Raw genomic sequence first — 13,268 nt, forward strand, 5'->3', positions numbered from 1 at the left:
CATTTACTTCTTCCACCAATCACCTCTTTGCTTCTCACTTCAACTCCCACTCCCCTAATCAGACACCTTCCCCTTCAATTGATTTCTCTAACTAACGGTAATTGCCCCCCTTCACCATTCCCCATTCCCCTCTCTCCTTACCTGCCCATCATCTCCCCCTTCCCTTTGTTCCATGGCCTTCTGTCCTCTCCTATCAGATTCCCCCTACTCCAGTATCCCTTTCACCAAACGAATTCCCAACTCTTCACCAGCCCCCCCAGGTTTCACCTATCACCTTGCACTTCTTCCTCCCCTCCCCCAACCTTCACACACTGACTTCTCATCTTCATTCTCCAATCCCGAAGAAGGGTCTTAGCCCGAGATGTCAACTATTTACACTTTTCTGTAGAGTTCCCGGAGTGCCTGGCCTGCTGAGTTCCTCCAGCATTTTGAGTGTGTTGCTTGGATTCCAGCATCTGCGTCCGGTGCTCCCGATGCGGCCTTCTATATATTGGCGAGACCCGACGCACACTGGGAGACCGTTTCACTGAACACCTACGCTCTGTCCACCAGAGAAAGCAAGATCTCCCAGTGGCCAGACATTTTAATTCCACATCCCATTCCCATTCTGATATGTCTATCCACGGCCTCCTCTACTGTAAAGATGAAGCCACACTCAGGTTGGAGGAACAACACCTTATATTCCGTCTGGGTAGCCTCCAACCTGATGGCATGAACATCGACTTCTCTAACTTCCATTCATGCCCCACCTCCCCTTCGTACCCCATCCCTTATTAATTAATTAATTATCCCCCCCCCTTCCCCCTCTTTTTTCTCCCTCTGTCCCTCTCACTATAACTCCTTGCCCATCCTCTGGTTCCCCCACCCTCCCTTTCTTTCTCCCCGGACCTCCTGTCTCATGATCCTCTCATATCCCTTTTGCCAATCACCTGTCCAGCTCTTGGCTCCATCCCTCCCCCTCCTGTCTTCTCCTATCATTTTGGATCTCCCCCTCTCAAATTCCTTACTCACTCTTCCTTCAGTTAGTCCTGACGAAGGGTCTTGGGCCGAAACGTCGATGGTACCTCTTCCTAGAGATGCTGCTTGGCCTGCTGCGTTCACCAGCAGTTTTTGTGTGTGTTGCTAGAATTTCCAGCATCTGCAGATTTCCTCGTGTCGGCAGATTTTCTCCTGTTTGTGGTTTCATATATCACCTGCCAGCTAGTACTCCCCCCCCCCAACTGCACCCCCCACCACCCCCACCCCCAGCTTATTCTGGCTTCACCCCCTCCCCTTCCAGTCCCGGCTGAACTGTTTATTGCTCTCCATAGATTCTGCCTGACCTACTGAGCTCTCCAGCATTTTGTGTGTGTTTTGCTCTATTTTAAACCACTTTGTGGTGTGCCACTCTACAGCTGCCAGTTCCCTGGCAACAGTCCAACAGTCAAACCGCCAAACACTTGAACGTCAAAGACCAATTTGTCACGTGCTCAAGCACTGGTGCGTCCAAGTGCAGTGGAAAGCTTGCATTGGCATTGCAGGTGCATAGAGTCAGATAAGCCGCATTCACAATAAAAACACAAAGCATACACAATGGTTATAAGAAAAAAGACACTGAATTTGAACAAAACCAAAATAGACTTTAGTGCAAAATGATCAGAATGGTCTGTCACAGTGTTAGACACAAGAGGTACCGCAGATTCTGGAAATCCAGAGCAGTACACACTTGCACTTGTGTGCACAGTGTTAACCTGTTCTGATGATAAACATTTTGCCAGTTGCTTCGAGAAATGAATGGTTGATGGGAAGTAGCTATTCTTCAACCTTCCAGTGTGAAACCACCTGCCTGATGGTTGCTGCAAGAAGATGGCATGGCCCAGATGGTGGGGATCTTTGACGATGGACGTTGCCTTTTTCCTGTAGGGAGGGCTGTGCTGTGATGATCTGTGCATGTAAGGGTTTATTTTCCATAAGAACATAAAGTATTGGAGTGCGATTAAGCCAGTCAGCCGATCAAATCTGCTCTGCCATTCAATCATGACCGATTTTATTTTCCCACCCCCATTCTCCCTCTAACCTTTAACCTCCTCGCCATTCAATGACCGATCAACCCCTGCGTTGAATACAACTGTTACGAGAGACGCGGGCTTGTACTGTGAGTGTTACTTTAAGAGCGCCTGAGTGAGGCGGGACTACGCTGTCAGTCACAGACTGCGGCAGCCTGCTGTGGACTTAAAAAGAGAGAGAGAGAGAGAGTGTGAGAGAGACTGGAAAAGCTGTTGGAACTTCAGTTTGTTGCTGTCATTGTAAGACTGGGAGTTCCATACTCTCCCTTTGCCCAAAAGGTTGGGTGGATCATTGGCACGTAGTGCACAACGGATGTGAGACTGTCACTTCGTATAATTCATATGTGTGGATTTGTTGGAGTATCCTGTGGTACCACTTTTGTTGGCCCTTTACCTAAAATCAGGGTGTTGCAGTAACCACTTGAAGACGATATTCCTGTGAAGGTCACCTGGGAATATTTCTAAGTGGATTTTAGAATGACTCAACAGACAAGATCCTCGAAGATTGTTATTTCATTTACCCAGCGTGGAACCTGTGATTCTTCATATCGCCCTCTCTCTACGTACTTCTATGTGGATTACAGATCTCTCCCCTCACTCACTTATTTCGTGGATCACTGAATCTTATTAACTTGCCATTTTAAGACCTTAAGAATTGTTCCTAAACTTGATAGTTTGGGAGCTACATATACACACAAATATATACGCGTAACACTGTTAACTTCTGTTTATTTCGTTTAAGTTACTATATTTTAAGTAGATACTAATAAAGATAGTGGTTTTAACATTAAAACCTGACTCAGTGTATAATCTACTGCTGCTGGTACGTAACACACCCAATGACTTGACATCTATGGTAATGAATTCAACAGATTCACTACCATCTGGTTGTAGAAATTCCTCCTCATCTCAGTTCTAAAGGGACATCTCTTCATTCTGAGGCTGTGCCCACAGGTCCTAGGCTCTCCCACTAATGGAAGCATCCTCTCCACATCCACTCTATCCAGGTCTTGCAGTATCCGGTTGATTTCAATAAGATCCCCCCCCTGCTCCCCCATCCCAAACCCATCCTTCTGAACTCCATCGTTCAGTCCCCAACAAAGAACAGATTAATGGCAACAATTCAATCAAGTCACTATTTTATTAATATGATATGGTTGTTACAACAAAACTCTGGCAGATTACTGACTAAGCTAAATTAACCAAAGTGTCATTTTTTGAGGTAATCAACTGTCTTTTAAACTAATCATAGGGTTATAGACTTGTGGAGTGCCAGCCGGAAGTCCTTTCCTTCCATGTGGGTTGTTGGGCTCCAGAAAGAGGCTGCTCAAGTTGACAGGCATGTAGTATGCTTGCCTGGATTAGAGGACATGTGCCGTAAGGAGAGGTGGGACAAATCTGGGTTGTTTTCTTCTGGAGTAGCCGACTAAGGGGAGACCCCACAGAGCAGGGGTTCCTAACCTGGGTCCACGGTTAATGGTATGGGTCCATGGCATGAGAAAAGTTTGGGAACCCATGTCAGTAATTTATAAAATTAGAAGAGGCAGATAGGGTAGTCATCTGGTATCCCCCACCCCCAGGGTTGAAATATTTAACCAGAGGTGAGAGGGGGTAAGTTTAATAGAGATGTGTGGGGTAAGCTTTTTCACAGAGCGTGGTGGGTGCCTGGAATGCAATGCCAGGAGTGATGGTGGATGAAAACACAAAAGACCTGTTGAAGAGAAAATATTTTTTTACTTATTGAGATACAAGGCAGAATAGGCCCTTCCGACCCTTCGAGATGCTCCACCCAGCAATTTCCCCTTTTAAACCCAGCCTGATCACAGGACAGTTCACAATGACCAGTTAACCACAAACCGGTAGACCCTTGTGGAAGGAAACCAGAGCACCCTCCTTACAGACAGCAGAGTCACGGGGAGAAAGTACACCCTCCTTACAGACAGCAGAGTCACGGGGAGAAAGTACACCCTCCTTACAGACAGCAGAGTCACGGGGAGAGAGTACGCCTTGCTTACAGACAGCAGAGTCACGGGGAGAGTGTACACCCTCCTTACAGACAGCAGAGTCGCGGGGAGAGAGTACACCCTCCTTACAGACAGCAGAGTCGCGGGGAGAGAGTACACCCTCCTTACAGACAGCAGAGTCGCAGGGAGAGAGTACACCCTCCTTCCAGACAGCAGAGTCGCGGGGAGAGAGTACACCCTCCTTCCAGACAGCAGAGTCGCGGGGAGAGAGTACACCCTCCTTCCAGACAGCAGAGTCGCGGGGAGAGAGTACACCCTCCTTCCAGACAGCAGAGTCGCGGGGAGAGAGTACACCCTCCTTACAGACAGCAGAGTCGCGGGGAGAGAGTACACCCTCCTTCCAGACAGCAGAGTCGCGGGGAGAGAGTACACCCTCCTTACAGACAGCAGAGTCGCGGGGAGAGAGTACACCCTCCTTACAGACAGCAGAGTCGCGAGGTGAGAGTACACCCTCCTTACAGACAGCAGAGTCGCGAGGTGAGAGTACACCCTCCTTACAGACAGCAGAGTCGCGGGGAGAGAGTAGACCCTCCTTACAGACAGCAGAGTCACGAGGTGAGAGTACACCCTCCTTACAGACAGTAGAGTCGCGGGGAGAGAGTACACTCTGCTTACAGACAGCAGAGTCACGGGGAGAGAGTACACCCTCCTTACAGACAGCAGAGTCACGAGGAGAGAGTACACCCTCCTTACAGACAGTGGCGGTGGGAATCGAACCTGGGTCGGCTGTACTGTGAAGCATTGTTCTAACCACTACGCTGCTCTGCTGCTCACGGATCTTCCACAGGTGGATAAATCTCTAGCGAATGGAGGGATATGGACATTGTGTGGGTTGATGGCAGTTAGTTTACATCCCCACCCACCAAGAGTTTTCATGTTTTATAACATTGAAACACAGTGGATATAATTTGGCTTTTTTTAAAACACTGATCAAAAGAAGACTCTTTCATGTCAAAGTGAAAACAGGTCTCTAAAAAGTGATCTAAATTAATTACAAATATAAAACACCAAATAATTGATTGCATACGGATTTACCCCTTTATCAGTATTTAGTAGATGTACCTTTGGCAGCAATTACAGCCTTGAGTCTGTGTGGATAGGTCTCTATCAGCTTTGCACATCAGGACACTGCAATTTTTCCCCATTGTTCTTTACAAAACTGTTCAAGCTCTGTCAGATTTCATGGGGATCATGAACAGCCCCTTTCAAGTCCAGCCACAAATTCCCAGTTGGATTGAGGTCTGGACTCTGACTTGGTTACTCCAGTACACTAACTTTGTTGTTTTTAAACCATTCCTATGTAGCTTTGGCTTTTTGCTTGGGGTCATTGTCTTGCTGGAAAACAAATTTTGTCTGAAGTCACTGTTCTCTTGCAGACTGCATCAGGTTTTCCTCCAGGATTTCCCTGTATTTTGCTGCAGTCATTTTACCCTCTACTTTCACAAGCCTTCCAGGGCCTGCTGCAGTGAAGCATCCCCACAGCATGATGCAGCCACCACGTTTCACGCTAGGGTGATGTGGTTTTGATTATGTGAATCGTTATGCTTATGCCAAACAGTGTTTAGTCTGATGGCTAAAAAGCTCAATTTTGGTTTCATCAGACCATAGAACATTCCAGCTGACTTCGGAGTCTCCCACATGCCTTCTGACAAACTCTAGCCAAGATTTCATGTGTTTTGTTTTCCAGCAGTAGCTTTTTCCTTTGCCACTCTCCTATAAAGCTGCCACTGGTGAAGCACCCAGGCAACAGCTGGATATGTAGTCTCTCAGCCACTGAAGCTTCAAACCCCCACCAGATTTGTCATAGGTCTCTTGATGGCCTTCTTGCACAGTCACTCAGCTTTTGAGGACTGCTTGCTCTTGACAGATTTGCAGCTGTGCCATATTCTTGATAATTGACTTAACTGTATTACAAGGAATATTCAGTGACTTGGAAATTTTCTGGTATCCACCTCCTGACTTGTGCTTTCAATACCTTCTTGCAGAGTTGCTTGGAGTGTTCTTTCGCCTTCACAGTGTAGTTTTTACCAGGATACTGACTCACCAGCAGTTGGACCTTCCAGATACAGGTGTATTTTTAGTACAGTCAATTGAAACACCTTGACTGCACACAGGCCTCTAAAAACAGATTTCCGTTTAACTAATTATGTGACTTCCAAAACCAACTGGCTGCAGCAGTGTTGATTTGGTGTGTCATATTAAAGGGGAGGGGGGGTTAAATACTTATTCAATCAATTATTTTGTGTTCTATATTTGTAATTAATTTAGATCACTCTGACACAAAGGAGTCTTTTTCTGTTGATCAGTGTCAAAAAAGCCCAATTAAGTCCACTGTGTTTCAAAGTTGTAGAACAATAAAACATGAAATCTTCCAAAGGAGGTGAATACTTTGTATAGGCACTGTATAATTACTAGTTTAATTGATTCGGCATATTGTGGGCCCAGGGGCTGATTCCTGTTCTATGATCTATAAGCCTTTTGAAAGGGATTTTTGCATAACCCTGATAGACAGTGTGAATCAGAAGAGCTGATTTAGGATGATTGGAGACAAGTGTATGAATAATAGGATTGTAGGGATTTCAACTTTCTAAATGCCAGCTGCTCCCTCTGTAGTTTTGTGAGGGAGGAAGATGTTGACTGTGTTCAGGAACAATTTCTCAATTAGTCCAGAGAAGGAGCAAAGAGGAGCCAACGCCTCTTCCCCAGGGCACCACTGCTCAATAAAAGAAGACATGGCTTTAAGGTGAGGGGTGGGAAGTTCAAGGGGGATATTAGAGGAAGGTTTTTTCACTCAGAGAGTGGCTGGTGTGTGGAATGCACTGCCTGATTCAGTGCTGGAGGCAGATACACTAGTGAAGTTTAAGAGACTTCTAGCAGGTATATGGAGGAACTTAAGGTGGGGGGGTATATGGGAGGCAGGGTTTGAGGGTCAGCTCAACATTGTGGGCCAAAGGGCCTGTACTGTGCTGTACTATTCTATGTTCTATGTTAAATCTCACTGAGCAACACAGTTGGCATAAACAGATTAGGCCGAATAGTTTGTTTAAAAGTTAATGATAAAGATTAGTTTCAATTTGTTACATGTACCTCGAAACATATAGTGCTTCTGCATCGACCGCTAACACAGATTGTGCTGGAGGCAGCCCGTAATTGTCACCACGCTTCTGGCGACAGTGTAGCATGCCCACTCTCACTCACCCTAACTGGTACGTCTTTGGAACGTGGGAGGAAATCAGGGCACCCGGAGGAAACTCGCGTGGTCACGGGGCGAACGCACAGACTCCTTCCAGACGGGTGGGGATTGAGCCCGGGTCGGTGAATGCTGATTCTGTAAGGTGATGCACCGACTGCCACCTTACATGGAGCATGAATCTATGACTTGTAGGGGAGTTAACACTGATGTCTTGAAGAGAGTCCACATTACCAAAGGGGTGATGCTGGAGGTCTGGAAACGTACAAAGGCAGGTAAGACCCCAGGTGTACCCCAGGATATTGCGGGAAGTGCAGGAAGAAATTGCGGGGCCCCTCAGGGAGATGTTCGTGTCATCACTAGCCACGGGGGAGATGCTGGACGACCGCAGGGTGGCTGGTGTGACTTTACTTAAGAGAGGCTGCTGAGGTACAAGGGGAAGAGACAAGGTGAAAAGTCCTGGACAGGGGAATTGAAAACTAGATGCCTCAGCTTTAAAGTAGGGGGAGGTGGTTAAAAGACTAAAGCCTACTTATCCAGGTACCTGTCCAAATGTCTTTTAAATGTTCTAGTTCTGCCCGCTTGTTGAACTTACCCACCAGCCTCTGTGTAGATGTTGCCCCTGGGGTCCCCTAAAGATATGGGCCAAATGCAGACAGGTGGGAATAGCTTGGCTAGGCTTGTTGTTCAGCGTGGGTGAGAGTGGGCGAGGAGCGTGTTTACTGTGTAGTACAGCTCTAGTGCTCTGTAAACCTACAGCCTGGCCTTTTCCTTGCTGTCGAGGTTACCTCCAGGTTACAATAGCAGTGGTGTTGGGCTGTATTTAAATACTTCTGAGGGCCCCAGTCATGTGACTGAACTCTCATTTCATTTCAGCGGAGTATTGCTGAGAATTGATCCCAACTACACTGTTTGAACAATAAGAAAACACCACCCCAGGAGAGACGTGAAGTGCCCCCACCATTCTGTACAGATTTTATTTAGAGCTGGGGTTCCCAACCTTTTTTATGCCACGGACCCCTACAATTTTAATGTTAAAAGGCCTGAGCAGATTAGATATGGCAGTTATTTCCCCATGGTAGGGGAGTCTAGTACAAGAGGGCACGGCTTCAGGACTGAAGGATGTCCATTTAGAACAGAGACGCAGAGAAATTACTTTAGTCAAAGGGTGGTAAATCTGTGGAATTTGTTGTCACGAGCAGCTGTGGAGGCCAAGTCATTGGGTTAATTTAAGGCAGAGATAGATAGGTTCTTGATTAGCCAGGGCATCAAAGGGTATGGGGTGAAGGCAGGGGGGTGGGGATGACTGGAAGAATTGGATCAGCCCATGATTAAATGGCGGGGCAGATTTGAAGGGGCAAATGGCCTACTTCTGCTCCTATATCTTATGGTCTAATTAACTGAGGGGTCTGTGGACCCCATGTTGGGACCCCCTGATTGCGAGATGCAGTACAGTGACAGGCCCTTCTGGCCAACAAGCCCTCACTGCCCAATTGCACCCACTAACCCGCTTACGTCTTTGGAATATGGGAGGAAACTGGAGCACCCGGAGGAACCCGTGTGGTCACGGAGAGAACGTATAAACTCCTTACAGACAGCGGTGGGAATTGAACCTTGGTCGCCGGCACTTTGATAGCATTGCACTAGTAATCCATACGCTACACCGTGCTGCCCTAATCCTCCCGGGAGGAAGGAGAAGATGGCGATGTGACGGCAGCGCGTGCGGCCTCTCTGGTGAATGATATCTGTTATCTGTCAAGTAGGGGACCGTGCACAATCCTGATTTGATGGAGACAGACGTGAGGGCACAGAGGAACATCTGGAAAACTTCTGAAATGCCCGCTTCGCTGCCACTGCTACTGTGTGGTAACTGGAATCTCTGGAGCAGAAGGCCCCGAAATCCTCGGCTTTGCATGTTTTAGCGGCTGGGGCGAGGTCGAAGGCGCTCGGTAGAGGATGGCGCTCGGGAGGCTGCTCAGAAGCTCGGAGTTTTCGGACAGATGGACTCAGTGTCGGCTGCTTTCAAGGTATCGGCAAGTTGACGGTGCCTGGAGGTTTATGGCAGGGAGTTTCTCCCTTTTGCCGCCTGCTGTCGGGGACTCAGGAGTCGATCGACTTGGGACTTTGAGACTATTTTTTTTACTGTGCCTATGGACTGTTCTTTATCAAATTATGGTATTGCTTTGCACTGCTATATGTTATAATTATGTGGTTCTATCAGCGTTAGTCTTTGGTCTGTCTTGTTTTCTGTGATATCACTCCGGAGAAACATTGTGTCATCTCTTAATGCATGTATGCATTTCTAAATGACAATAAAAGAGGACTGAGTGTTCTCGTAATCTAAATCTAACATTGCAGAGGGGTCAAACAAGAAGTTTGCACACTTCCAGGAGGCAGGTTTACAGTGTGTAATTAGGGAAGGGAGTGCTCTCAGTGGGATTTCACCCTGCGGATTCTCAATGGAGCCGAGTTATCCCCAGCGTCGTTCCGACCTGGACTAAAGATGGGGAAGACCGTCTCGACAAAAGTGTGGGTGTAGGTGTGGAGATGGGACATGTTGTCTGCATTGTAAAATGACACCTGCCCAGCTTCATAGTCGAGGAACACGCCGATGTTCCTGGGGTTTGTGCTGGGAGTGAGGAAGCCGCGCGAGGGGGAGGAGAATTCCATGTAGCCTTTCCCAGGCAGACGGCACACGGTGAAGAATCCGGTCTCAGGTCTCAGCTCGCCGCCGCCCTTCCGACTGGCTGACTCCTTGACGACCCCCACACCCCACCAGATTTTGTCGCCCACCTCCACCTCCCAGTAGTGCTTCCCCGAGGTGAATCCCTCCGACCCCAGGATGTAAGCTCTGCGGTCGAACCTGGTCGGGGTGTCCGGGAGCTCCTGCCGCCTCTTTCCGCACCAGACGCTGGTCCGGTCCTTGGACACGATGAGCCAAGGGTTGGCAGTCCTCGGGTCCAGAGTCAATGGGGCTGGAGCTGGAGGGGGTGAAAGGTAAATATGGTGAGTGATCTGACAAAAATCTCCGCCACTTTAAGTGCGTGTTCCAAGCATTCCTCAGGGCACCAGTGATCGGTGGGTCCCCCTCCACCCTCATCCTGCTTGCCCTGTCTAGTGCGGACCGGAGGATCTGTGAAATTATATCCCAGGCGGCTCTTTACTTCCTTGCCATATGGGTGTCAGAATTCCCTCCTGGTCCTTCTCCCAGCTAGTGGTTCAACAGGGCACAGGTTTAGCGAGAGGATTTAATAGGAACGCGAGGGACAGTATTCAGTATTTGTGGAACAAGCTGCCGGAGAAACTGAATGAGGCAGATATAAAACCACTTCCAAAAGACAGATAGGTACATGGATTGCAAACACGAGGAAATCTGCAGATGCTGGAATTTCAAGCAACACGCAGAAAAGTTGCTGGTGAACGCAGCAGGCCAGGCAGCATCTCTAGGAAGAGGTACAGTCGACGTTTCGAGCTAAGACCCTCCGTCAGGACTAACTGAAAGAAGAGATAGTAAGAGATTTGAAAGTGGGAGGGGGAGGGGGAGATCCAAAATGACAGGAGAAGACAGGAGGGGGAGGGATGGAGCCAAGAGCTGGACAGGTGATAGGCAAAAGGGGATACGAGAGGATCATGGGACAGGAGGCCTAGGGAGAAAGAAAAGGGGGAGGGGGAAGTCCGTCCTTCTGGGTAGCCTCCAACCTGATGGCATGAATATTGACTTCTCAAACTTCCGTTAATGCCCCACCTCCCCCTCGTGCCCCATCCGTTATTTATTTATATACACACTCTCTTTTTTTCTCTCTCTCCTTTTTCTCCCTCTGTCCCTCTCACTATACCCCCTGCCCATCTCTGGGTTTTCTCCCCTCCCCCTTTTCTTTCTCCCTAGGCCTCCTGTCCCATGATTGTCTCATATCCCAATATTTGCCAATCAACTGTCCAGCTCTTGGCTCAATCCTTCCCCCTCCTGTCGTCTCCTATCATTTTGGATCTCCCCCTCCTCATCCCCCTCTCAAATCTCTTACTAGCTCTTCCTTCAGTCAGTCCTGATGAAGGGCCTTGGCCCGAAATGTTGACTGTACCTCTTCCTAGAGATGCTGCCTGGCCTGCTGCGTTCACCAGCAACTCTTATGTGTGGTACATGGACTGGAAAGGTTTAAGGTTAAGATTAGCTTTATTGGTCTCATGTATATCAAAGCATTGAAACCTACAGGGAAATGTGTTGTTTGCACCCAATCAAATCAAATCTGCAGGGACTTAGCCAACATAGACTCCCACAACTTACCGACCCTAATGTGCACAGGTTTGGACTGTGGGAGGAAACCCACACAGTCACAGGGAGAACATCCAAATTCCTTACAGGCAGTGGCGGGAATCGAACCCCGATCAGTGTTCACTGGCTTTGTAAAGCAATTACGCTAACCATTATGCTACCATCTTGCCCTCAATTCTTTCCCTTCCCATGATGATTTCCAGTACCTACCATCTGCCCAGGGCCCCACATTCCCCTTCTTCTTCAACCTTTTCACCTCCCGTTGACGTCCCAACTGGGCCGCCTTCCCCTGGCCTTAGCGGGCGGCACGTTTGCACAGCAGTTTACAGTGGCAGTGACCCAGGTTCGATTCCGGCTGCTGCCTGTACATCTCCTGTGACCACGTGGGTTTCCGCTGGGTGCTCTGGTTTCCTCCCACACTCAAAAGCTGTACAGGTCAGGGTCAGTGAATTATGGGCTTGCTGTGATGACACCGGAACTAAGCACATACTCAGTCTATCTGTCATTGACATGATAGCGCATTTTACCCTACGCTTCCATGTATACGTGGCAAAAAAACACAAATCTTTACAGTTTTTTAAAAAAAACCTTTACTGGTCTCCCTCCCACCTCCCCCTCTGCTGCTCACTCCTGACCGAGGGGCTCGATCTGCCCCACGCAGGGGCGTGGCACTCAGGTGCGAGCCCCTGCCAGAATCTCTGCATGCGAGTTGCGTGACTGCCAGCTCTGCTGCACATAATGTATTTCTACATCAGCTGCACTTCTGCAGCAGTTTACTTACTTAGAGATACAGCCTGGAAAGCTTCCAGCCCAACCAGCCACACACCACCCGTTTAACCCTACCCTAATCAGAGGACAATTCACAATGACCAGTTAACCGACTAACCAGCACATCTTTGGACGGTGGGAGGATACCGCAGCACCCAGAGGAAACCCATGTGTTCATGGTGAGAATGTACAAACCCCTTACAGAGGTCATTGGAATTGAACTGTCCTGACGCTCCCAGCTGTAACAGTGTCACGCTAACCTCTGCACTACCAAGCCGCCCTAATCCTGGCACTCGTCTACACCGCAGGTTACTCACAGTGAAGATACAAGAGATTCCGCAGAATCTGGCCCAACACACACACAAAATGCTGGGGGAAATCAGCAGGTCGGGCAGCATCTGTGCAGGGAAATCAACAGTCGACACATCCGATGGAAGTCCTGATGGGGTGTTGTGGTAGTGTAGTGGTTAGCACAACGCTTTACAGTATCGGTGACCTGGGTTCAGTTCCCGATGCTGCCTGTAAGGATATTATAAATTCTCCCCGTGACCGCGTGGGTTTCTTCCGGGTGCTCTGGTTCAAAGACGTACCTGTTTAGTAGGTTAATTGATCACTGTGAATTGCCCTATGATGAGGCTGCGGTTAAATTGGTGGTTTGCTGTGCGGTGCAGCCCAAAGGGGTAGGAGGGCCTGTTCTATCTCAATAATAAAAAAATAAATGAAGCTCTTGACATCAATTGCTCGTTTCTCTCCATAGGTACATACACAAAATGCTGGAGGAACTCAGCAATTCATGCAGCATTGATGGAAAAGAATAAACAGTCAACGTGTCGGGCCGAGACTCTTTTTCAGGACAGAAGAAGTCCTGAAAAAGGGTCTTGGCACAAAACATCGACTGTACTCGATAGGTGTCGCCTGGCCTTTTGTGTGTGTTGCTTCGGATTTCCAGCATCTGCAGATTTCCTTGTGTT

The 13,268-nt window shown here is 48.3% G+C and overlaps 1 protein-coding gene across 1 annotated transcript in view; it reads right to left on the reverse strand.

Moving 5' to 3' along the window:
* LOC140198461 (uncharacterized) overlaps nucleotides 1-13,268 on the reverse strand; it is a 109,924-nt gene that overhangs the window by 16,857 nt on the left and 79,799 nt on the right. The window contains exon 10 of the mRNA XM_072259546.1: nucleotides 9,705-10,240. Within this exon, the coding sequence (XP_072115647.1) occupies nucleotides 9,705-10,240 (536 nt within the window). The remainder of the gene's footprint in view (nucleotides 1-9,704; nucleotides 10,241-13,268) is intronic.

Source organism: Mobula birostris, chromosome 5 (assembly GCF_030028105.1).
Source record: "Mobula birostris isolate sMobBir1 chromosome 5, sMobBir1.hap1, whole genome shotgun sequence".
NCBI lineage: Eukaryota > Metazoa > Chordata > Chondrichthyes > Myliobatiformes > Myliobatidae > Mobula > Mobula birostris.